General features: G+C 44.5%; 1 protein-coding gene across 2 annotated transcripts in view; it reads right to left on the bottom strand.

Annotated features, from left to right (window-relative positions):
- Window positions 1-26,812, bottom strand: part of LOC106577822 (sushi, von Willebrand factor type A, EGF and pentraxin domain-containing protein 1) — a 192,705-nt gene extending 165,893 nt beyond the window's left edge. Inside the window, exon 1 of one of the 2 annotated variants that reach the window (XM_045701416.1) lies at window positions 25,567-26,812. In XM_045701416.1, the coding sequence (XP_045557372.1) occupies window positions 25,567-26,103 (537 nt within the window). In that variant the 5' untranslated portion in view covers window positions 26,104-26,812. The remainder of the gene's footprint in view (window positions 1-25,566) is intronic. The other variant, XM_045701415.1, reaches the window with a different exon arrangement.
- Between the last annotated feature and the right edge of the window lie 378 nt (window positions 26,813-27,190).

Genomic DNA, 27,190 nt, shown 5'->3' with positions numbered 1-27,190 from the left:
CTGCTTTTCCTTCACTCTGCGGTCCAACTCATCCCAAACCATTTCAATTGGGTTGAGGTCAGGTGATTGTGGAGGCCAGGTCATCCGATGCAGCATTCCATCACTCTCCTTCTTGGTCAAATAGCCCTTACACAGCCTGGAGGTGTGTTGGGTCATTGTCCTGTTGAAAAACAAATGATAGTCCCACTAAGTGCAAACCAGATGGGATGGCGTATCGCTGCAGAACACTGTGGTAGCCATGCTGGTTAAGTGTCACTTGAATTCTAAATAAATCACTGACCGTGTCACCAGCAAAGGGCCCCCACACCATCACACCTCCTCCTCCATACTTCACGGTGGGAACCACACATGCGAAGATCATCCTTTCACCCACACTGCGTCTCACAAAGACACAGTGGTTGGAAAAACATCTCAAAAATCACAAAAGTCGCAAATTTGGACTCATCAGACCAAAGGACAGATTTCCACCAGCCTACTGTCCATTGCTTGTGTTTCTTCTTGTTGTTGTCCTTTAGTAGTGGTTTCTTTGCAGCAATTTGACCATGAAGGCCTGATTCACGCAGTCTTCTCTGAACAGTTGATGTTGAGATGTGTCTGTTACTTGAACTCTGTGAAGCATTTATTTGGGCTGCAATCTGAGGTGCAGTTAACTCTAATGAACTTATCCTATGCAGCAGAGGTAAATCTGGGTCTTCCTTTCTTGTGGCGGTCATCATGAGAGCAGTTTCAAGATTGCCCTTGATGGTTTTTGCAACTGCACTTGAAGAAACTTTGAAGTTCTTTAAATTTTGTTGATTGACTGACCTTCATGTCTTTACCTCAGTGACCCGTCCTCCATTTTACCCAGGTGACCCGTCCTCCATTTTACCTCAGTGACCCGTCCTCCATCATTACTTTAAGACGTGAAGGTCAGTCAATTGACAACATTTCAAGAACTTCAAAGTTTCTTCAAGTGCAGTTACAAAAACCACCCAGATTTACCTCTGCTGCAGAGGATAAGTTCATTAGAGTTAACTGCACCTCAGATTGCAGCCCAAATAAACGCTTCACAGAGTTCAAGTAACACACATCTCAATATCTCAACATCAATTTTGTCGATTGACTGACCTTCATGTCTTAAAGTAATGATGGACTAAAATTCCGCAAATTAAATTTTAACAAGGCACACCTGTTAATTTAAATGCATTACAGGTGACTACCTCATGAAGCTGGTTGAGAGAATGCCAATAGTGTGCAAAGCGGTCATCAAGGCAAAGGGTGGCTACTTTGAAGAACCTCAAATATAAAGTATATTTTGATTTCTTTAACACTTTTTTGGTTACTACATGATTCCATATGTGTTATCTCATAGTTTTGATGTCTTCACTATTATTCTACAATGTAGAAAATAGTAAACAATAAAGAAAAACCCTGAAATGCGTAGGTGCGTGCAAACTTTTGACTTGAACTGTACTTCCAAGTAGTGTTGAGATGCACCCAGTAACGATGTCTGCCCGATGCAGGCTGGGATTTTTGCTGTCAGCACACCTGATAAAGGTGATGAAGGAAGATTCTCTTCGGTTCACTGAAGTAAAATGGAGGACAGGTCACTGAGGTAAAATGGAGGACGGGTCACCTGGGTAAAATGGAGGACGGGTCACTGAGGTAAAATGGAGGACAGATCACTGAGAGAAGGAGGAAAGAATAAGGCCTTCCTGTCATTCTGCCATGCCTTCCTGTCATTCTGCTATGCCTTCCTGTCATTCTGTTATGCCTTCCTGTCATTCTGCTATGCCTTCCTGTCATTCTGCTATGCCTTCCTGTCATTCTGTTATGCCTTCCTATCATTCTGTTATGCCTTCCTGTCATTCTGCTATGCCTTCCTGTCATTCTGTTATACCTTCCTATCATTCTGTTATGCCTTCCTATCATTCTGTTATGCCTTCCTGTCATTCTGCTATGCCTTCCTGTCATTCTGTTATACCTTCCTATCATTCTGTTATACCTTCCTATCATTCTGCTATGCCTTCCTGTCATTCTGCTATGCCTTCCTGTCATTCTGTTATGCCTTCCTATCATTCTGTTATGCCTTCCTGTCATTCTGCTATGCCTTCCTGTCATTCTGTTATACCTTCCTATCATTCTGTTATGCCTTCCTATCATTCTGTTATGCCTTCCTGTCATTCTGCTATGCCTTCCTGTCATTCTGTTATACCTTCCTATCATTCTGTTATGCCTTCCTGTCATTCTGCTATGCCTTCCTGTCATTCTGCTATGCTTTCCTGTCATTCTGCTATGCCTTCCTGTCATTCTGCTATGCCTTCCTGTCATTCTGCTATGCCTTCCTGTCATTCTGCTATGCCTTCCTGTCATTTTGTTATGCCTCTTTTTCTTCCTCCAGAATCTTTATTTTATTCCAGAGTGGATAAATACAAACCAAATGCGAACGGAAAACAAGAGCCCTCCCCCCCCTCGGTCGGAAGTTGAGAGTACTTGTTTTGACATAGTATCTGTTCTTGGCAAGAACAACAACAACCCAGAGCCAAGTTAGCGGACAAAAACACATAACACAAAACACTACACCCCCTCGAACAGACACTAGTAGACTCAACTTTGCCACCATTGAGCAATATCTCAGAGGTGTACATACTTTATATATGGGTCAGTTTCAGCAGAATTTTAACAAAGTCGATTCTCTAAGATCTGATCTTTATCCCGCCCAAACATGTTTTCGAATGGTAGACATGACAGCTTCCTCTCTCTGTCTCAACACATACTAGGAAGGGGAATGGTTTTGTTTCAGTTGTCTACTAAAAGCTTTACATTCTTAAGGATTTCACCAAACTCTATATTTGTTTCATTATATCTAGATAGGGAAGCACAAAATCCAACACTAGAGCACAAGAGTCCTGTTCATAGACTTACTCATTTCCATTCATTCATTGTTTCTCTGATGCCCTACCTACACTCCCACAATGGACAGTCTCTCCTTAGGCATCTGGCAAACCACCCGCTATATTCTGATAATAACCTCCATATTTGTGGCCCTCATTTTAAAAACTTTCCAAACTCAATTACAACAAAACCCCCTTTAGTATAACTCCATTCCAGTGACAGTCTGTCACCTGTCACGTTCTTCAAAAGGATGGGACCAAAGCGCAGCGTGCGTATAGTTCCACATATTATGCAACCTCTTGCTAGCATAACAAATTACTAGCTAGACATGTTACGACTTCGGGTGTGTTATTAAATTCAATCTGGAGTGCCAGAGTGCGCTCTGGGCGTTTATAAATTCAGATCATTGTTAGATTGTCTGTTCATATATTCAGAGCGTTTCGCTCTCGGAGTGTTCTGAGCCACACTGGACGCTCTGACCGAGGAGTAGGTTTGATCCAACCTTCTGACCTCAGAACGGCAGTCAAGCACCCAAGCTAACTGGCTAAAGTTGGATAGCTTGCTAGCTACTTCCAGACACAAATGAGAGAAAACCTCACTCTGACCATTTTACTCACCCTAGCAGAGCTGGTTAGGCTGTTTTCATGTTATCAAGAGCATTGGTGACTGTAACTGTACTACTGGCAACAATTTAATTACGTTTTTTGCCGAGTTTTACTGACACCGGCCATATTCAACTGGCGTTGAGCGTTCGTAAGTTCATCAGTTATTCTGCGCTCTGGCACAGGTACACTCAAACGAGAGTGCTCTGAAATCGGAGTAGCCAATTTACGAACACACCCGAATGTCCATTGAGAACACACAACGACTATACCACTGAGGTAAACTAAGAACAGGAATAATTTTGTCAATAAACATTGGGTAGTTAGTTAGATAGAATATAGTTAACATACTGGCAAGTTCGATGTATTAGTAGCCAACTAACGTTAGGTAGCTAACTGACATACCGGTACATACTGCTGTAATGATATGCTATGTGGTTCATAACGATAGCGTAGCAAACAAATTGTCAGCCAACAGAACATGTAAGGTAACTTATTTGAAAAGTCATTACTTTATTACATTGCTGAAAATGTTCTTAACATTGGTCATAATTGGTTAAAGCAAATTAATTTGTATTCGCTCTCGTTGGACTTCGGCTGCATATTTTCTGCCATTTTCTTCAAATCTGAAAATGTGAAGCCACGCCCATTTTCTGAAGAATTGCATTATGGGCCCTAAAAGCACAGAAATAGTGTCTGCTGCTTGTATACTTCGTATTTTGGCGAATGTAGTACGACATCCGGGAACTTTTGGCATACTACTGTAACTATAGCCATACTATGATCAATAAGCATACTATACACTCAATTTACGTCACAAATAGTACAGTTAGTGCGGTTAGTATGAGTATATGAACACAGCTAAGCTGAAAAGGGGCCAACAACTCAAAGAGTTCATCTGCGTGCGAAAATGCAGCATATTAACTCTATAGCGCACTACTTTTGACCAGTAGTGCACTATAAACCTATAGGGAATCTGGTGTCAAATAGGTCAAAATGAATTGCAGCATATAAGGACTAGGGTGCCATTTGGGATGTAACCCTTGTCAGTCTGATGCTACACAGAGACATAGTGAAAAGCAAAGCCCGTTCTAATTGAATAAGCAAACCCTTATGGAGTCCTATTTTTATTAGAGATCTGTACGTCACCACTACTTTAGTAACTGTCCAGTCTAGCAACAGTAAGAGATGGGGAGTGGTCACTCACTCACGTAATTACCAGAGACAGTGGAGAGAAGTAAAGGCTCCTGTGTTACAAGCTTTGCTAGTTCCTGTCATAACAACCATCAATCAAACTAACACAAGAGGAAAGATTGTGTGTCTGTCTGTCTGTCTGTCTGTCTGTGTGTGTGTGTGTGTGTGTGTGTGTGTGTGTGTGTGTGTGTGTGTGTGTGTGTGTGTGTGTGTGTGTGTGTGTGTGTGTGTGTGTGTGTGTGTGTGTGTGTGTGTGTGTGTGTGTGCGTGTGTGCGTGCACATGTGTGCATGTGTGTGTGCAAAATTCCACACTGTGTTGCTGAACTACAAAGCTATCTCCCATGGTCACAAATTAAACCCATTCAATTAATTTGCTGCTAGTACATTGGCAGAACGCATGGGGTGTTCCAATCATAATGCATATACTGTAATTAGACATTTAGAAGTCAGCATGTTCCCATCAAATGTGACAACCCATGTAATTGGACAGGGAGGATGATTGAGGGGGGAAGGTGATTCAACATGGACAGGGAGAGAGAGAGAGAGAGAGAGAGAGAGAGAGGGAACAAGAGAGAGAGAGCGATTGAGAGAGAGAGAGAGGCCTGTAAGCTAGACAGACAGATCTAGACAGTGTGAGTGAGTGAGTGAGTGAGTGAGTGAGTGAGTGAGTGAGTGAGTGAGTGAGTGAGTGAGTGAGTGAGTGAGTGAGTGAGTGAGTGAGTGAGTGAGTGAGTGAGTGAGTGAGTGAGTGAGTGAGTGAGTGAGTGAGTGAGTGAGTGAGTGAGTGAGTGAGTGAGTGAGTGAGTGAGTGAGTGAGTGAGTGAGTGAGTGAGTGAGTGAGTGAGTGAGTGAGTGAGTGAGTGAGTGAGTGAGTGAGTGAGTGAGTGAGTGAGTGAGTGAGTGAGTGAGTGAGTGGGTGTCCATTCCCCTGTAGTGTGGTCTCAATCAACTCCAGATGGGGTGGATTGACCTGGCGAGGGCTGTCCGTGCTGACATTCGCCTCCAGCCAAAAAACCCAGCGAGCCCAAGCCCCACTTCCCAAAGACAACAGAGAGGGAAGCACTGCAGACAGATAAGGTCTCTGTAACAGACCTGACAGATCATGACTGAGCCTTTAGCATCCACTGGGATCTCCTGTACTAACTGTGGACCAGTCCACTGAGTTAGGCCTACAGTAATCTCTCTCTCTATCCTCTCTCTATCAAATACAAGTTCAGATTGCTTTATTGGCATGAAATACAATTAGATATTGCCAAAGCAATATAGTGGTACAGCATTTCAGTAAATACAGAACAATGCAATGAGGATAATGAAATGTACATGGATGATGGTTACATTATGTATTACTTAGAGGTTATATACAATGGAAATACTTCAAGGAATTCATGTTAATGGGATGTTATTCGGCCTATGGCAATATCCATATCTGGCAGTAATATTTGCGTTTTCTCCCTCACCCAGAATAATTCCCAGCTTTATGTCATTAGTAAATGCACATCTCTGTCTCTACCTCCCCTGTCATACAGTGAGCACACAGACACTCCTCTTTGGGTAGCCATGTCTTTTTGTGTCTCCCCTTTTCTATAGCCAGTTGGTGGTCGTTGAGCCTGTATTTGGTAAGGATCTGTCTCTGTTTTGTATTTCTGACAGAGTAGAGATATTCTGCCAATTTGTTTTCTCTTTTGAGGGCCAAATAGCAATTTAGTTTATTCTGTGTTTTTGTTGAATTTTCCCAATTGGTCAAATAGGAGCTTTTAATTGCTGTAACGATCTATTTTCCCTGTGTGTTTGGATAATAGGGTTGTTAAGTATTTTTAAAAGCTGTCATAGGGGACTCTTTTCAGTGTTCAGTTCTTCGGTTTCCAGTGCTTTGAATTGTAAGGATGTTTTGAGGCTTAATTTCAAATGGTGTCAAAATGTTAGTGTCCTTTTCTTTATATTTACACTTAAAGGGAATCTTCCGAGTTCCGCTCTGCATGCATTATTTGGTACTTTCTTTTGGAGATTTAGGATAATTCTGCAGAATTCTGGATGTAGATTTTCTATTGGGTTTTTCGCCCATTGCTTATAAATGTAATTACAAGTTGGACCCCAAACTTCGCTTCCATATGGTGCAACGGGTAAAATTACACTATTTAATATTTTGCACCCGATTTGGATAGGAATATTTATTTTGGAGAATTTTCTTTTTATGGAATAAAATAATTTGTATGCTTTTTCTTTTGTGCATTCACTGCCAGACCAAATCCACCAGAGGCGCTGGTTTTTAGTTCCAGGTAGTTGTACCATTGGGCACGTTCAGCCATGGTATTTCCTCATTTGAAGGACTGTCACAACGTTAGTTTTCTGAAAGTTGATGTTGATTGCCCAGTTGATGCTGTACTCCCAAAGAAATGTAGGTTGTTCCTGTAAACCTTGCTCTGTTGGTGACAGTAGGACAAGGTCATCTGTGGAGAGCAGGGATCTGACCTCTTCACCTTTGAGGTTGAGTCCAGGGGTTGCAGATTGGTCAAACAACACTGATAGTTTGTTGATGTAGACGTTGAACAGGGTCGGACTTAAACTGCACTCTTGTCTCACCCCTCGCTCTTGTGCAAAAAAACTCTGTTCTTTGACTGTTCAGTTTAATACTACATGTGTTGTTCGTGTAAATAGATTTTATGATGTCGTATACTTTACCCACAACGCCGCTTTGGAGGGTTTTGTAATATAATACATCATGCCATGTAGAATCAAAAGCATTCTTAAAATTAACAAAACATGCAAATACTTTTCTGATGCACATGCTGGTTTATTAGTGTATATAATGGGTGTATGTGGTCTGTTGTTCTGTCTTTGGGTAGACAGCCTATTTGTTTTTTTGCTGAGAGCGTTATATTGTGTTAGGAAAGTCTGGATTTGGCCATTGAGAATACAGCAGAACAGTTTCCCAATGTTACTGGTAACACATATTCCTCTATAGTTATCAGGGTCTAATTTGTCACCTTTTTAATATATAGGGGAGTACTGTGTTTAAGCATTTAATTCCTGAGGCTGTCAGGGCCACATGCCTTTCCAGCTTTAAGGCTTTGTATTTTTTTCAAAAGTTCAGCCTGTGTCACTTGGTGGGCAATTGGGTTCTGGTTGTTTTTAATTGTATATTCTAGGAGAGCTGAGTTTTCCTTAGATATTTTTGTGGTTTAAAGTAAGACCTTTCGATGGTATTATTCCATAGAGGCACTCTCTCTCTCCCTCTCTCTGTTTTTCCCCAGTCTCTTTTGCTCTCTCATCTATCTCTGTCTTTCCCACTAGTCTCTCTCTCTCTCTCTCTCTCTCTCTCTCTCTCTCTCTCTCTCTCTCTCTCTCTCTCTCTCTCTCTCTCTCTCTCTCTCTCTCTCTCTCTCTCTCTCCACAGACAAAGTGGCTCACTCCTTGGTTTCTCTTGGCACATGGCTGTCTGTTGAGATCTTCAGATAAATCCGGACTTACAGGGATTTTCGATTTTGTAATACAGATTAATTTATGAGGGAGTATCAAGGTATCGATTGTTCTGTTTTCATTGGCCGTCACCACGGGTATTGTTTAATAAGGGATTACTGCGATTACATTGATTTATGAACAATAATATTATAGCTCCTACAATATCCACTGAATACACATTAATAATATATATTTTCAAAACGTTGGATGACAATGCTACAGATCCTTGTTCTCTTATCCCCCTGCAGCAACTTTCTTCATGGTTGCTAGGTAACAACCGCTTTACATGTTTTGATATCATAAATCCAAGCTGATTATGATCGTGTGCTTTTGCTTTCCTTCCAAAGATTGTGGGTTTTGGGGCGATTCTCCTGGGATTCGTCTCAGGCCAAAACGCTACATTATGAACCTGCTCTGAATATAACTTACACACGCACGCACATACACACAGTCGCTCGCACACAAAAAAATGTGTTACTTTGGCTTTGCCCGGAACAAGTTTGTTGAGGCTCAACTCCAAACCGCCAAAGTAATTACTGTTAGTGACTGAACCCTTGCTCAGACCTGAACAACATAAAATCTAACCACAATAAAAAACAGTGCAGAAAAAAACCACCTTGTAGAAGCTAATCCAAGGCAACCTCACAGAGACATACAAATAGATCCTGTCAGCCACTTTTACTCCAACACCACACTGTTGTTGTTCAGCTTGTAACCACAACTGTCTTCACAATGTTATTTGTCACACATATAAGAGTTGTACTTTGTACCCGGACTCAGAACTAGTCCCCTCTGGGTGCAGGTATAGGGAACCCATTGTCAGGAAAAACACAACTAGACAATCATTTGTGCCAGGTGTGATATCCCTCCTAAATAGCTCGGGCTAATGTTCCTATCGAACCAGTAAGGCCATCAGTCTCTTTTTACTGCTATGTAACTATTATGAAAGTTGTAATATCAATTTGTTTTGTGTTTAAACGCCACTTTAAACGTGTACATGACGCTGCAACAACATGTCCCCCACGGGGACAATAAAGTCATTAAAGTAAAGTAAAGTACACGGCTTTGGACCCGTATCCACTAAGAGTCTTAGAGTTGGAATGCTGATCTAGGATCAGATCCCCCCGTCCCGTCCATGTAATCTTATTCATTATGAGAAAAAATGCTAAACTGATCCTATATCAGCACTCCTACTCTGAGACGCTTTATGAATACGGGCCCTGATTCAGGGATGGGTAACTTTGATCCAGTCACTCTTTGAGCAATCGATTAATGATCAATAAAACAGCAGGGAGAAATCAAATTCAATTCAATACAATAAATGTTATTTATCAGGGGACACTATTAATACTGCAGCCCCTGAGGACCAGATGTGTCCATCCTCACACACACACACTCACACACACACACACACACACACACACACACACACACACAGACAGAATGGCTAGCCTACAGGCTGTGAAGGCTGCTGACAGTTGGTTCCCTTCCTCAGTCGACACCTCTCTTACACTATCACCCGCATTTCAGTGCTTCAGTCTCCCAAACCTCTCTCTCTCTTATCTCTTATCAGAGACTCACTCCTTCCTTGTCCCGGGGGGGGACACACACTCACATGCTTGCAGGCACGCACACACACACACACACACACACACACACACACACACACACACACACACACACACACACACACACACACACACACACACACACACACACACACTGCCACAAGGCTGGCGTCAGTAGCACCTATCTCGGAGATTTGGCCAGCTTTGAACATTGGAGGGGGAGTTGTGTTGGGAAAGTATTTTAAGTGAAGGGCCTGGTAGCTGGTTGTATATCCCTCGTATGGCACTGGTGGTGGGGAGGCCTTGGCTAACACACACACACACACACACACACACACACACACACACACACACACACACACACACACACACACACACACACACACACATCAAGTAGCGTTTGAACATGTTCACCACAGACTCCCCACCTCGAAGAGTTGATTTTATGGAATACATCATGAACCGTTTCTACATTCTTTTTTGCTGCAATCATTAAAAATAAAACCCGGCCTCAGGGGGTAAAAAACACAATATATACAAAAGTATGTGGACACCCTTCAAATGAGTGGATTCAGCAATTTCAGCCACACCCATTGCTGACAGGTGTATAAAATTGAGCACACAGCCATGCAATCTCCATAAACAAACATTGGCAGTAGAATGGCCTTACTGCTAGAGCTGCCCCAGTCAACTGTAAGTGCTGTTATTGTGAAGTGGAAACGTCTAGGACCAACAAAAGCTCACAGAACGGGACCACTGAGTGCTGAAGCACGTAGTGCATAAGAATTGTCTGTCCTCGGTTGCAACACAATAACTATTCGTTGGGAGCTTCATGAAATGGGTTTCCATGTCCGAGCAGCCGCACACAAGCCTAAGATCACCATGCGCAATGCCAAGACAAGATCTAAAGGAGGTTTTGAGACGTGATGCGAGGTGATGAAGGCTGTGGTTGGAGTCAGAGTGACTGGGGAGATTGTAGCTGTGTTGATAAATAGATGCAGTCGGTCAGCGCTCGGTACACAGTTACAGACTCCAGCAAAGTGTATCTCTCAGCAAGACGTCTAAGCAAACAGGCTGAGTGCCTGCTTGGAGCCTGGATTCAGGGTACATATTCATTAAGCGTCTCATTGTGGGAGTGCTGATCTAGAATTAGTTCTGCCTTTTAGAGCAAAATGGATAAGATCACATGTACAGAGGGTGACCTGATCCTAGATCAGCACTCCTACTCTGAGAAGCTTTCTGAATACATGCCCTGGTGTATTCAGAGAGATAGAGGAGAGGAGTGCAGTGAAGACACAGGAATATGTTATTTCCCTATATCACTAGGCCTAAGATCATGAGGGATCTTTGTGCATTTTAAAACAGGTTGATTATGTTTGCACATACACACGTGCACACATGCATGCACACACACACGCACACACACACACATACACACACACACATACACACACACACACACACACACACACACACAGAATGGGGAGCCCTTTGAAAGATAAACAACATATTACATTCTTGGAGAGCTTTAGAACTCCCGTGGGTCCTGCACCGTGGGGACCCATAGCACCAGCTGCCATGTGGACCAACGTTCATTGAACTCAGCTGACCCTGCAGAGGGTGAGTGTGTGTGTCAGCCATATCTCAGACATATCTGACACGTCTTTCAACAGTTTCCTGCAGCCACGTAACCTCACAGGTGAATAAAATCGAGCGCACAGCCATGCAATCTCCATAGACAAACATTGGTAGTAGAATGGCCTTACTGAAGTGCTTGGTGACTTTCAACGTGGCACCGTCATAGGATGCCACCTTTCCAACAAGTCAGTTCGTTAAACTTCTGCCCTGCTAGAGCTGCTCCAGTCAACTGTGCTGTTATTGTGAATTGGAAATGTCAAGGAGCAATAACGGCTCAGACGCAAAGTGGTAGGCCACACAAGCTCACAGAACGGGACCACCGAGTGCTGAAACACGTAGCATGTAAAAATCATCTGTCCTCAGTTGCAACACTCACTACCGAGTTCCAAATTGCCTCTGGAAGCAACATCAGCACAAGAACTGTTCATTGGAGTGGTGGAAAGCTTGCCACCATTGGACTCTGGAGCAGTGGAAACGTGTTCTCTGGAGTGATGAATCACGCTTCACCATCTGGCAGTCCAACGGACAAATCTGGGTTTGGTGGATGCCGGGAGAACACTACCTACTCGAATGCATAGTGCCAACTGTAAAGTTTGGTGGAGGAGGAATAATGGTCTGGGGCTGTTTTTCATGGTTCAGGCTAGGCCCCTAAGTTTCAGTGTAGGGCAACCTTAATGTTACAGAATATATTGTACACGATTCTGTGCTTCCAACTTTGTGGCAACAGTTTGGGGAAGGCCCTTTATTGTTTCAGCATGACAATGCCCCTGTGCACAAAACGAAGTCCATACAGAAATTGTTTGTCAAGATCGGTGTGGAAGAACCTGACTGGCCTGCACAGAGCCCTGACCTCAACTCCATCGAACACATTTGGTATGAATTGGAACGCCGACTGCGAGCCAGGCCTAATCGCCCAACATCAGTGGCCGACCTCACTAATGCTCTTGTGGCTGAATGGAAGCAAGTCCATGCAGCAATGTTCCAACATCTAGTGGAAAGCCTTTCCCGAAGAGTGGAGGCTGTTATAGCAGCAAAGGGCGACCAACTCCATGTTAATGCCCATGATTTTGAAATGAAATGTTAGACGAGGAGGTGTCCACATACCTTTGGTCATGTAGTATAGCTCTTCAAGGAACACAAGCTTAAAAAGCAGATGTAACGCTGGACACTATCCGTCTGAAATTACATTTAAACCATCGGGGGAGTTTCATTTTCATATCTTTAGCTCATTCAAAAGTGTGCGTGTGTCAGAAACAGGCTTGAGGGTTCATAATTGCTTCGTCAGAATTAAAGCGGCAATTGAATAATTCCTTTTGGGACGTTTTTTAAAACTGTGGTATGCAGTGATTTCCCCATGGCCGAGGGTATGTTCAGTTGAGCAGGACAGAGTGGTGACGTGTTTGGCGAACCCTGTATAACTAACATGAGTCAATTAGGCAGTGAGCGGGGCTGACGCCCTAAAGAGAGGAGAAACAGAAAGAAAACTAGTGACCAAAAGTACAAGGTATGAGGAGCTCAAAAAACTCACATTTGTGCAAAAACATAATGATGAATACAAAACACAAACGCACATGTACACACACCCATATTCATGCACACGCTCACGCACGCACACTGCTAAACCACCCACTTACAAACTAAAAGCCTGTTATTCACAGCCACTTTAACAAAACACGTCAGAGATTGAAAATGATAAGTATTGAACCACAGCGTTCATTGACCACAGAACCACGGTTGGTCGCTGCCACCGACCAATGGGCTGGGAGATTGGAGCCTGTGGTCCAGTAATGTAGTCTGTTTGGTTCAGGGCCTGGGACTCAGTTGGTGGGGTTGGTTGGTTTTCCATCTCTAGGAAGCAACACACACAGACAGACATAGACTGTTTCCACAGGACCCAAAGAGAGACTGGGTCCTAAATGACACACTAATTCATCCATAGTGCACTATTATTGACCAGGTTCCATAAGGCTCTCATCAACAGTAGTGCACTATAGGGAATAGGCTTCCATTTGTGCTACCAGAGGCGACTGCTGCATAGAGACATTAGCTGTGGCAGAAGGAGGGTTCACGACGAAACCACAACTAGAGGTCTAGGGACTCATGTAGCATATACACATAGTTAGACACACAGAGGCAAACAGACACACACACATACAGTCAGACACACAGTCAGTCAGTCAGTCAGTCAGTCAGTCAGTCAGACAGACAGACAGACAGACAGACAGACAGACAGACAGACAGACAGACAGACAGACAGACAGACAGACAGACAGACAGACAGACAGACAGACAGACAGACAGACAGACAGACAGACAGACAGATAAACAAACAGACAGACAAACAGATAAACAGACAGGCAGATAAACAGAGAATGAGACAAACAGAGACTAACAGGCAGACAGACAGACAGATAAACAGAGAATGAGACAAACAGAGACTAACAGGCAGACAGACAGACAGACAGACAGACAGACAGACAGACAGACAGACAGACAGACAGACAGACAGACAGACAGACAGACAGACAGACAGACAGACAGACAGATAAACAGACAGACAGATCAACAAACAGACAGACAGACAGACAGACAGACAGACAGACAGACAGACAGACAGACAGACAGACAGACAGACAGACAGACAGACAGATCAACAAACAGACAGACAAACAGATAAACAGACAGACAGATAAACAAACAGACAGACAGATCAACAAACAGACAGACAGACAGATAAACAAACAGACAGACAGACAGACAGACAGACAGACAGATAAACAGACAGACAGATCAACAAACAGACAGACAGACAGACAGACAGACAGACAGACAGACAGACAGACAGACAGACAGACAGACAGACAGACAGACAGACAGACAGACAGACAGACAGACAGACAGACAGATCAACAAACAGACAGACAAACAGATAAACAGACAGACAGATAAACAAACAGACAGACAGATCAGCAAACAAACAGACAGACAGACAGACAGACAGACAGATAAACAGACAGATCAACAGATCAACAAACAGACAGACAAACAGATAAACAGACAGACAGATAAACAAACAGACAGACAGACAAACAGATAAACAAACAAACAGACAGACAGACAGACAGACAGACAGACAGACAGACAGACAGACAGACAGACAGACAGACAGACAGACAGACAGACAGACAGACAGACAGACAGACAGACAGACAGACAGACAGACAGACAGACAATGAATGAGACACACATAGAGACAGACTAATAAAGCAGCAGTGTCATGCATGAAGGTTGGTACTCAGACTCCTGTCTGTCTGTCTGAGGGCTGTATGAGTCAGTTAGATGGCAACCATCTCATATAGAACACGATCCTTACACTGTTAGGAGCTGCTGTCTGGAACACAACACATCTCAATACGGCCACACCAGAAATAATGGGACCAAAATACAACCAGGCAAGCAGGGTCTGTACACACACACACACACACACACAGACAAAAACACGCAGCATGAAGCCCAAATCAGCCTCTCTCTTTTCTAGCCTGACCCACTACAGCTGAAGGCTCTGCTGAAACATTTTGTCAGGTTGAGTTCTCTGCCAGGTGACTCAGGAAGGGAGAGCAATCTGCGTCCCAAATGGCACCCTATTCCCTATGTAGTGTACTACTTTTGACCAGAGTCCTATAGGCCCTGTAGGCCCTGGTCCAAAGTATATAGGGAACAGGGTGCCATTTGGGACAAGCCCTAATGGAGATTTTGACTCACGACCTAAAGGAGGTTTTGGGACACGACCTAACGGAGGTTTTGAGACACGACCTAAAGGAGACTTTGAGACACGACCTAAAGGAGTTTTTGAGACACAAACTAAATGAGGTTTTGAGACACGACCTAAAGGAGGTTTTGAGACACGACCTAAAGGAGGTTTTGAGACACGAACTAAATGAGGTTTTGAGACACCACCTAAAGGAGGTTTTGAGACACGACCTAAATGAGGTTTTGAGACACGACCTAAATTAGGTTTTGAGACACGACCTAACGGAGGTTTTGAGACACGACCTAAATGAGGTTTTGAGACACAACCTAATGGAGGTTTTGAGACACGACCTAAAGGAGGTTTTGAGACATGACCTAATGGAGATTTTGAGACACGACCTAAAGGAGGTTTTGAGACACGACCTAAATTAGGTTTTGAGACACGACCTAACGGAGGTTTTGAGACACGACCTAAATGAGGTTTTGAGACACAACCTAATGGAGGTTTTGAGACACGACGTAAATGAGGTTTTGAGACACGACCTAAAGGAGGTTTTGAGACACGACCTAAAGGAGGTTTTGGGACATGACCTAACGGAGACTTTGAGACACGACCTAAAGGAGTTTTTGAGACACAAACTAAATGAGGTTTTGAGACACGACCTAAAGGAGGTTTTGAGACACGACCTAAAGGAGGTTTTGAGACACGAACTAAATGAGGTTTTGAGACACCACCTAAAGGAGGTTTTGAGACACGACCTAAATGAGGTTTTGAGACACGACCTAAAGGAGGTTTTGAGACACGACCTAAATTAGGTTTTGAGACACGACCTAACGGAGGTTTTGAGACATGACCTAATGGAGGTTTTGAGACACAACCTAATGGAGGTTTTGAGACACGACCTAAAGGAGGTTTTGAGACATGACCTAATGGAGATTTTGAGACACGACCTAAAGGAGGTTTTGAGACACGACCTAAATTAGGTTTTGAGACACGACCTAACGGAGGTTTTGAGACACGACCTAAATGAGGTTTTGAGACACAACCTAATGGAGGTTTTGAGACACGACCTAAATGAGGTTTTGAGACATGACCTAATGGAGGTTTTGAGACACGACCTAAAGGAGGTTTTGGGACACGACCTAAAGGAGGTTTTTAGACGTGATGAGAGGTGATGAAGGCTGTGGTTGGAGTCAGAGTGACTGGGGAGATTGTAGCTGTGTTGATAAATAGATGCAGTCGGTCAGCGCTCGGTACACAGTTACAGACTCCAGCAAAGTGTATCTCTCAGCAAGACGTCTAAGCAAACAGCCTGAGTGCCTGCTTGGAGCCTGGATTCAGGGTACATATTCATTAAGCGTCTCATTGTGGGAGTGCTGATCTAGAATCAGTTCTGCCTTTTAGAGCAAAATGGATAAGATCACATGTACAGAGGGTGACCTGATCCTAGATCAGCACTCCTACTCTGAGAAGCTTTCTGAATACATGCCCTGGTGTATTCAGAGAGATAGAGGAGAGGAGTGCAGTGAAGACACAGGAATATGTTATTTCCCTATACCACTAGGCCTAAGATCATGAGGGATCTTTGTGCATTTTAAAACAGGTTGATTGTGTTTGCACACACACATGTGCACACATGCATGCGCACACACACACATACACACACACGTACACACACACAAAATGGGGAGCCCTTTGAAAGATAAACAACATATTACATTCTTGGAGAGCTTTAGAACTCCCGTGGGTCCTGCACCGTGGGGACCCATAGCACCAGCTGCCATGTGGACCAACGTTCATTGAACTCAGCTGACCCTGCAGAGGGTGTGTGTGTGTGTGTGTGTGTGTGTGTGTGTGTGTGTGTGTGTGTGTGTGTGTGTGTGTGTGTGTGTGTGTGTGTGTGTGTGTGTGTGTGTGTGTGTGTGTGTGTGTGTGTGTCAGCCATATATCAGACATATCTGACACGTCTTTCAGCAGTTTCCTGCAGCCACGTAACCTCAAAGACCTGAGGCCCTGGTCTCTGCTATCCCCTCAGCATCAGTGATGACATCCGTTTTCCAGAAACGTCCCCTGAAGCCTTCTGTCTGTCTGTCTGTCTGTCTGTCTGTCTGTCTGTCTGTCTGTCTGTCTGTCTGTCTGTCTGTCTGTCTGTCTGTCTGTCTGTCTGTCTGTCTGTCTGTCTGTCTGTCTGTCTGTCTGTCTGTCTGTCTGTCTGTCTATCTGTCTGACACTCGTATGCTTTCTTCTGCTCTCTCTTAACATCTGACCCTGTTATTCATCACTGGAGGTCAGAGAGCACCTCTGGTGTTTAGTGTGTGGGATACTGGAGAAGGAAAGGGGGGTGGAGGAAGAGGAGGAGGCGGAGGAGAGGAGAAGGAGGAGGAAGAGGAGGAGGAGAAGAGACCAGTAGGCACTGGCTGGGGGCAGGAGGGGGTGGAAAACAAACCCACATTTCTGGAGAATGTGTGGTGTCAATTTCAAAATGGGGTCAGGAATGAGGAGAGAGCGTGCAGAGGTTGCATGATCAGAAACTCAAGTGTGTAATTGGTGAAATATGGAGAAGAGGCAGGAGACAGGCCGTTTCTCATTTTCTTAACACACAGGAACAAAAAAACTGGAGATGCCTCAAACCTATAGGGCCAGGAGTTTTCCGTGGTCACTCAGGGTATGTGCTCAGGACAAAATCCACGTCCTACTCATACCATCAGACTGCGCTTACAGGGATTTACCAAAGTGAAAGCCGAACCGGAGATTAATGGACCCACTCTCTGATCTATTGAGACTACACACACACACACTCCTGAGCCTATCGTGTCAATCACAGTGTCGACGCCCAGAGAAGTTACCAGTGACGCCCTGAGCTAGGACCGTCAATGCTGAGGAAACCATGTGTGGAAACCAGGCAGCTTTTTCAGATGAGCCGGTCCTTTAAGGGCTACAGTGAATCACCTGGTCTCCAGACGGATCAGGAACCATCTGAGCCAATAGCAATTGGAGGGTTGCTACTGCATATATCATGCAAGGAATGGGAAGACAGCTGGACTGAAAATAGAGAAAGGGAGGTGGTTAAACTGACTCAGGATAGACCGAACTGGAACCTAGAACTTGTTTTTGAGGTTCAACTCTACTCCCATGGGACGTTCTAAGTTTGGCAGGTGTATCATATTCTCCTCATCCTGGCCATGACATGTTTGAAAGCTCTTCGTTCAAATGTCCATATCCCCCACATCTACTTAGCATACAGACGTACTGATACATGACAGATGAGTAGCTGCATGTCCTGTCATTGAACTAATAACCAGAGCAGACACACACCAGCTATGAGGTCTTTAGCCTTTTTTAATGTGTGTGTTTCCATGGGTAGCATGGGGTAAGTAGGGGTTTAGATCATAACAGTGACCTCTTTCTGTCTGTGACATTCACTTCATTCTCCCAATGGGTCAACCTCATCATTCCTCCCCCGTCCTCCTTCCATCCTCCCCCCGCCAGGTTGACATTCCAGAGAGTTGACTTCCTCGTGCCACTGACCCCTCCAGCAGGGTTTATGAACCACACTACGGAGGGGGGGGCTGTCATTATCCCGTGACACATTACACTCAACATATGCAGTGTTGTTTTTTATAAACATCTGCTGAATTATGGGTTCTGCTTTTCTCTTTGCACATAACAGAGAGTCTTTCGTAAGACACACACGTACACACATTGACACGTTCACACATATTCTGGGGGGAGGGAAACTTGGGCACTGATTGGCCAAGTAACGAAAGTGGGAACGGAAACGGCAGTGAAATGCAACATGGGCAATGAATGGAGAGAACTCGGCAGGCTGTGAAGTGTGACCCCTTTCTGAGCTTCATTAGGGATGAATGGAGAGAGAGACATAAAGAGTACAGGCTGCATGAGGTGGGCTTTGAATGTGCCTGTATCTAGTGGGGTTAAAGGTTAAACCATAGCCACATCTATGCGAGACAGAGCGACAGAGAGAGAGAGAGACAGAGAGAGAGAGAGAGAGAGAGAGAGAGAGAGAGAGAAAAGGGAAAGGGAAAGAGAGAGAGAAAGAGAAAGAGAGAGAGCGAGAGAGACAGAGAGACAGAGAGAAAGGGTAAGAGAAGATATCAGAGAAGATAACGGAGGAGAAAGACAGGCAGTTAACAAAGAAATAAATATGATGAGAGAGAAAGAATGGTGGAAGGAGAGCAAGAAAGAAAGCTCATGGTATGTCTTTTCCTCTTCTACTCCTCTTATTATGCAACCATTAGAGCAGACTAACGGTGGATTGCCAGCCCCTGTCTGTTTGGCGCATTGTTTTGGCTCTGACAGAGCAGGGGCAGGAGGGAGGAGTGAGTGGGGATATCTGCCAACGTGGCAACCCAGGTGCCAACACATGGCAACCCTGAGGTAAATCCCCTGGATGATGAAGTGAAAGACAAAGAAACAAAGGAGAGGAAAGGAAAGCCTGGCTGTTTTAGAGCCAGAGGCTACTGTTACTGAAGCTGCTTTTGTGGATGCTGTCTGCTCTCTGTGTGTTATGAAAATTATAAATAAACTGACTGATCTGCACATTCCTATTGGTGGAGTGGAAAACAGGCACGCCTATTATAAACTAAACTAATTTTAAAAGATCCTAATCTTCAACCACCATACTGGAGATGAGATTATGTCTTTAACAGACCCCAATATCCTTACATCCTCTGCCAGTTTACAATAATCATGCATGTCTTTACACACCACACACTCCCCTTATCTCCATCCCTCTCTCTCATCCCCCCTCTCATCCCCCTCTCCGATCCCCCCTCTCATCCCCCTCTCTCATCCCTCCTCTCACCCCCCTCTCTCATTCCCCCTCTCTCACCCCCGCTCTCATCCCCCTCTCTCATCCCCCTCTCATCCCCCTTACCCCCCACTCTCTCACCCCCGCTCTCATCCCCCTCTCTCATCCCCTCTCTCATCCCCCTTACCCCCCTCTCTCATCCCCCTCTCTCATCTTTCTCTCTCAGCCCACTGGAAAGTTGACAGAGCTTGGAGGTCTGTCTCGACCAGGGAAAAACCCTCTCAGCCCTCTCTCTTAGGACTGTTTATCATCCCTCTCTCTTCCCTTTCTCTCATCCTTCTCTCTCATCCCTCTTTCTCATACCTCTCTCTGAGCCCCTCTCTCTCATCTCTCTCTCTTCCCTCTCTCACATCCCTCCCTCCCTCTTATCTCTCTTCCCTCTCTCTCTTCCCTCTCTGTTCCTTCTCTCTCTTCCCTCTCTCTCTTCCCTCTGTCTCATCCCTCTCTCTCTCTTCCCTCTCTCTTCCCTCTCTCTCTTCGCTCTCTCTTCCATCTCTCTCTTCTCTCTCTCTCTTCCCTCTTTCTTCCCTCTCTCTTTTCTCTCTCTTCCCTTTCTCTCATCCATCCCTCTTCTCTCTCTCTCTCTTCTCTCTTTCATCCCTCTCTTACCTTTTTCTCATCCCTCTCTCTCATCCCTCTCTCTGAGCCCTTTGATTTAGTCATCCTAAAAGGGAGAGAAGTAGCCTGGAGGAGAGCCCAAGTCTGCCTCCACACTGGACCAGGAAAAAAACGATTTTCTCTCAGTAATGGATCCCAGCTTTCTGCAGTACTTAGAAACAGCCACACCGGCCAACGGAATGAAATATTGCAAAATTATTACCTCTAATATCAATTACATACACACACACCATACCAGACGCTGGCCTGCTGTGTTAGGTTAACAGTAGAGCGTGAAAACCGGATGCCTTTGCAGATTATCGTTAGTGAGGCCATATTTAACTATGCTATATGGTGTTAATAATGGAAAAAAATATTAAACTGTACTTGTTCCAACAAGAGGGGTTAGCTAAGCTTCGCCTGGTCCTAGATCTGTTTGGGCTGTCTTGACGACTGTAGAAGTTGCTGAAGCAGCAGTATAAGAAAGCAGCAGAGATATCAGTGATAAATCATAGAAGGTCTGATTTCCAACATCTCGGGTGTGTCCAAAATGTCTCTCTATTTTCTATACACTCTTAAAAAAAAGTGTTATCTAGAACCTAAAAGTTTTTTTGGGCTGTCCTCATAGGAGAACCCTTTGAAGAACCCTTTTGGGTTCCATGTGAGACCCTTTCCACAGAGGGCTCTACATGGAACCTAAAAGGATTCTCTCCGGAACCAAAAAGGGTTCTCCTATGGGAACAGAACCCTTTTGGAACCCTTTTATTCTAAAATAGCACAGACCGCCTCTCAGACAACACTTAGTCATACTCAGACAGACAGACTGTGAACGTCAATGTGAATTAGTCAGGTGCTATCTGGTCCTGTAGACGTCTGTGGACATCGGCTGAGATCTCTGTCTGTCTCACCTTTACATGTCCCACTACAACCATACCTCATAAATAGTTCAATACCTATGGCCTGTATACCGCCGACGGGGGAAAAGAACTGCACATCTGCTGAGTACTTGACCTATCTTTTCCTCTCAACCTCACATGCACATCCGCAACCATCACTCAGTCACATAGCTTAAAACCTCAGCCATGAGAAGCGTCCCTGTGCCATAGCTCAGAGGACTGAGCATCGCGCCTCGGCTCCGAGCATCACTCATCCCCTCCCAGTGCTGGGCAACCTTTTTCTTTTCTTTTTTTAAATGTGTGAGCACCGAGGAAGGTATACATCCACGTTCTCAGGAGCTTTTCAAATGTCCGAAATTGAAGTATATTTCCCCGGCTTCAGTATGGAAAAGGTACTTAGATTTACACTGGTCCTCATAGACAGACACAGACACCCAGGCATTCACACTGTAATGTGTTTCATCACTCATTTGCAGCTTTATAATTAACTATAACAATACCCACTCATGAGACACTGTCTGCCAGTTCCACATAAGACCTAGAGGCAAACCAAAAACTTGAACAAGACAATAAAAAAAATAGAGAGGACTTGACAATCAACTACACATGATTAATTTTCCTAAACATTCCAAGTAATGATAAGGTATGGAATTTTAGTCACAAAGCCACTTTAACTAATAGGAGTCTAACAGTTCATTTCTGATCACACACAGCCAAAACAGTTAGCCTAGCGCTGCTAAGCCAAGCTACATGGCAAAGCTTTTAGTGCCGAGCCAGACTACAGAGCTAGATCTGTTAGCGGAACGCTAAAGCTAGGTTTGAGGCAAGTCTGTTGAGCCTAGCTATGGGGTAGAGATTAGATTAGAGCGTTTAATAGTCACATGTACAGGGTCGCAGTTGTAATTACAGGGTACAGTTGAATTGTTGATCTCCGAGCTCCAACAGTACAAAGTCAAATAAAAACCCCAAAAAATCTTAAAAATAAGAATAATATACATATTAACAATTTTGCCAATGATAAATGTCCATTGGGGTGGGGGCAGTAAATGTCTGTTGCCGGGGGGTGGGAAATGTCCATAGGGGGAGCAGCGGGTACTCCTCTGCTATTTTTATCACCAGTCATTACATAATTACCCCAGACACCTCACCCTGAATATCTCTAGTGTGGAATTCAGAGCAATAAGCAGGTTCCCACACAGGACCTTATTACCTCCAACCTCAGAGAGACCACAGGGTAGACATGTTAGCGCTAAAGCTAGTCTTGAGGAAAGTCTGTTGAATCAATTTAGCTAGTGTCTGCAAGTACAGAGTTGAACCCATCTGCTCATTGTAGAATCAGTGTAGTATCATAACAGTATCAGTGTGTTTATACAGCCACGAGTCAATCAGTGTACTATCATAACAGTATCAGTGTGTTTATACAGCCACAAGTCAATCAGTGTAGTATCATAACAGTATCAGTGTGTTTATACAGCCACGAGTCAATCAGTGTAGTATCATAACAGTATCAGTGTGTTTATACAGCCACGAGTCAATCAGTGTAGTATCATAACAGTATCAGTGTGTTTATACAGCCACGAGTCAATCAGTGTAGTATCATAACAGTATCAGTGTGTTTATACAGCCACGAGTCAATCAGTGTAGTATCATAACAGTATCAGTGTGTTTATACAGCCACGAGTCAATCAGTGTAGTATCATAACAGTATCAGTGTGTTTATACAGCCACGAGTCAATCAGTGTAGTATCATAACAGTATCAGTGTGTTTATACTTCAGCTCAAATCCCTGAGTCTCCCGTTACTGATGGTTTCCGCCATACGTTAGAGGATGTGTGTGTGCGTTTTCATGTTTGTGTGTCTGTGTGTGTGCGTGCATGTGTGCGTGGTATTTTTATCACCAGTCATTACACAATTACCCCAGACACCTCACCCTGAATATCTCTAGTGTGGAATTCAGAGCAGTAAGCAGGTTCCCACACAGGACCTTATTACCTCCAACCTCAGAGAGCCCACACTCACACCCCTCATACACACATATTCTAGGATACAGACACACTCACACCCCTCATACACACATATTCTAGGATACAGACACACACACACTCACACCCCTCATACACACATATTCTAGGATACAGACACACACACACACACACACACCCCTCATACACACATATTCTAGGATACAGACACACACACACCCCTCATACCCACATATTCTAGGATACACACACACACACACACACCCCTCATACCCACATATTCTAGGATACACACACACACACACACACACCCCTCATACACACATATTCTAGGATACAGACACACACACACACACACCCCTCATACACACATATTCTAGGATACAGACACACACACACACACACCCCTCATACGCACATAATCTAGGATACAGAGACACACACACAAACACACCCCTCATACCCACATAATCTAGGATACAGAGACACACACACAAACACACCCCTCATACGCAATAAACCATACAATTACAAAGAATCTGAGATGTATACACACACACAACCCACATACAGTACCAGTCAAAAGTTTGGACACCTACTCATTCAAGGGCTTTTCTTTATCTGTACAATTTTCTATATTGTAGAATAATAGTGAAGACATCAAAACTATGAAATAAAAATATGGAATCATGTAATAACCAAAAACAGATTAAACAAATAAAAATATGTTTTATATTTGAGATTCTTTGCCTTGATGACAGCTCTGCACAGTCTTGGCATTCTCTCAACCAGCTTCATGAGGAATGCTTTTCCAACAGTCTTGAAGGCGTTCCCACATTTGCTGAGCATTTGTTTTCTGCTTTTCCTTCACTCTGCGGTCCAACTCATCCCAAACCATCTAAATTGGGTTGAGGTCGGGTGATTGTGGAGGCCAAGTCATCTGATGCAGCACTCCATCACTCTCCTTCTTGGTCAGATAGCCCTTACACAGCCTGGAGGTGTGTTGGGTCATTGTCCTGTTGAAAAACAAATGATAGTCCCACTAAGCGCAAACCAGATGGGATTGCGTATCGCTGCAGAATGCTGTGGTAGCCATGCTTGTTAAGTGTGCCTGGAATTCTAAATAAATCACTGACAGTGTCACCAGCAAAGCATCCCCACACCATCACACCTCCTCCTCCATGCTTCACGGTGGGAACCACACATGCACATCCGTTTACCTACTCTGCATCTCACAAAGACATTGTGGTTGGAACCCAAAATCTCCCATTTGAACGTATCAGACCAAAGGTCAGATTTCTACCGGTCTAATATCCATTGCTTGTGTTTCTTGGCCCAAGCAAGTCTCTTCTTCTTACTGGTGTCCTTTAGTAGTGGTTTCTCAGCAGCAATTCGACCATGAAGACCTGATTCACGCAGTCTCCTCTGAACAGTTGATGTTGAGATGTATCTGTTACTTGAACTCTATGAAGCATTTATTTGGGATGCAATTTCTGAGGCTGGTAACTCTAATGAACTTATCCTCTGCAGCAGAAGTAACTCTGGGTCTTCCTTTCCTGTAGCGGTCCTCATGAGAGCCAGTTTCATCATAGCGCTTGATGGTTTTTGCGACTGCACAAAGTTCTTGAAATGTTCCACATTGACTGACCTTCATGTCTTAAAGTAATAATGGACTGTTGTTTCTCTTTGCTTATTTGAGCTGTTCTTTCCATAATATGGACTTGGTCTTTTACCAAATAGGGCTATCTTCTGTATACCACCCCTACCTTGTCACAACACAACTGATTGGCTCAAACGCATTAAGAAAGAAATTCCACAAATTAACTTTTAACAAGGCACACCTGTTAATTAAAATACATTCCAGGTGACTACCTCATGAAGCTGGTTGAGAGAATGCCAATAGTGTGCAAATCTGTCATCAAGGCAAAGGGTGCTACTTTGAAGAATCTCAAATATAAAATATATTTTGATGGTTTAACTTTTTCGGTTACTACATGATTCCATATGTGTTATTTCAAAGTTTGATGTCTTCACTATTATTCTACAATGTAGAAAATAGTAAAAATAAAGAAAAACCCTGGAATGGGTAGGTGCGTCCAAACTTTTGACTGGTACTGTACATGCAAAAAAAGACAATCTGGTATAGACACACACATCACACTAAATCACTCACCGCTGCCCTTTGGAAGGCTCCTTTAGTATAGGTACCTCCTCCTCTGTACGGAATCTCCTGGTTAAATAGAGAACACTTGTGCTGATGCGACTTGGGCGCTGTGACATGATCTATCCGGGTCACCACATGGGTCTTGGATGAGAAAGTAACCAGGGCGACCCTCGTGTCCTCAGGGGCCACGGGGAAGTCCGAGAGGAGCTTCCGTACGAAGCGCAGCTCGCTCAGGAAGTTGTTGGCCCCCACGCTGGATGACTCGTCCACCAGGAACACCAGGTCCAGACGTGCGCTCTTCTCCCGGAGCGTGCGCACATTCTTCTTGAAGGCTTGGCCCAGCCGCTCCACCTTGGACTCGGCACTCTCAGAGAGGGTGAGGTTGAGGAGGGCCGGGGAGGCTGGGGGTCCGGAGTGGAGTGAGCCAAGCTGGTGGAGCTGTTGGAGATGTTCACGAGCCGGCCAGGAGGAAGTCCTACTAACCAGGGAGCTCCACAGAAGCAAGAGAGAGGCCCAATATGCTCCTGGATTCCTTATAGTAGACATACTGTCCTGTACTGTCCAGTACTGTGCTGTGCTGTACTGTCCTGTACTGTCCTGTAGACCGTGTCAGCAGAGGAAAGAGTTATTTTAAAACAATAGGATTGATGACAAGTCTTTGATGATTGTGATGTTCTCCTATGTTCCCATTTGTCTCCAGTAGCGACGCCAGAAAACAAGATTTTCTCCAAAAGCACTTCCAAAAAGAGAATAGCAGCAGGAATGATGACCAAATACTTGTCCTGTTGCTCCGTCTGTCTGCCTCTCTCTCCTCTGCTGAAGTGAGTTTGTCTGTCTGTCCTCTTCTCTGTTGGAATGAGTCCTGGTCTGGTCTGTCTGAGAGTGAGGGTGTCTGAGTGGAGAGGCGTCTGTCTGTCTGTCTGTCTGTCTGTCTGTCTGTCTGTCTGTCTGTCTGTCTGTCTGTCTGTCTGTCTGTCTGTCTGTCTGTCTGTCTGTCTGTCTGTCTGTCTGTCTGTCTGTCTGTCTGTCTGGCTGGCTGTCTGGCTGTCTGTCTGTCTGTCTTGTCCGTCTGTCCCACCAAGAGAAGGCTATAGCATATCCTCTCTCTCTCTCTACTCTGCGTTCAGGCTCCTGTGTGTGTCATGCTCCTGCACCCAGCCAGGCTCCAAATGCCTCTTCCCCCTCTCTAAAAATCATTTAAAAAGAATGAAAAAAAGTTCTGATTGAGAGAGTGAGAGTGAGAAAGAGAGCAAGAGGGAGAAAGACAGGGAGAGACGGCGAGAGAAGCAGAGGGAAAAGGGGGCAGTCACAGCTGTGAAGTCATTTTTTTTGCCTCCTCCTCTCTTCTTCTCTGCTCTCTCCCTCCCTCTCTCCCTGCCTCCCTCTCTCCCTCCTCTCCCTCCCTCCCTCTCTCCCTCCCTCTCTCCCACTCTCTCTCCCTCCCTCTTTCTCTCTCTCTCTCCCTCTCTCCCTCTCTCCATCTCTCTCTCCCTCTCTCTCTCTCTCCCTCCCTCTCCCCCTCTCCCTCCCTTTCTCCCTCCCTCCCTCTCTCCCTCTCTCCCTCCCTCTCTCCCTTTCTCTATTATATTATATATATGTAATTTAGCAGACGCTAAATGCGACTTATAGTCAT

The sequence above is a fragment of the Salmo salar genome, chromosome ssa18 (genome assembly GCF_905237065.1).
Source record: "Salmo salar chromosome ssa18, Ssal_v3.1, whole genome shotgun sequence".
NCBI classification, from domain to species: domain Eukaryota; kingdom Metazoa; phylum Chordata; class Actinopteri; order Salmoniformes; family Salmonidae; genus Salmo; species Salmo salar.
This window is presented reverse-complemented; position numbering and strand designations above follow the sequence as displayed.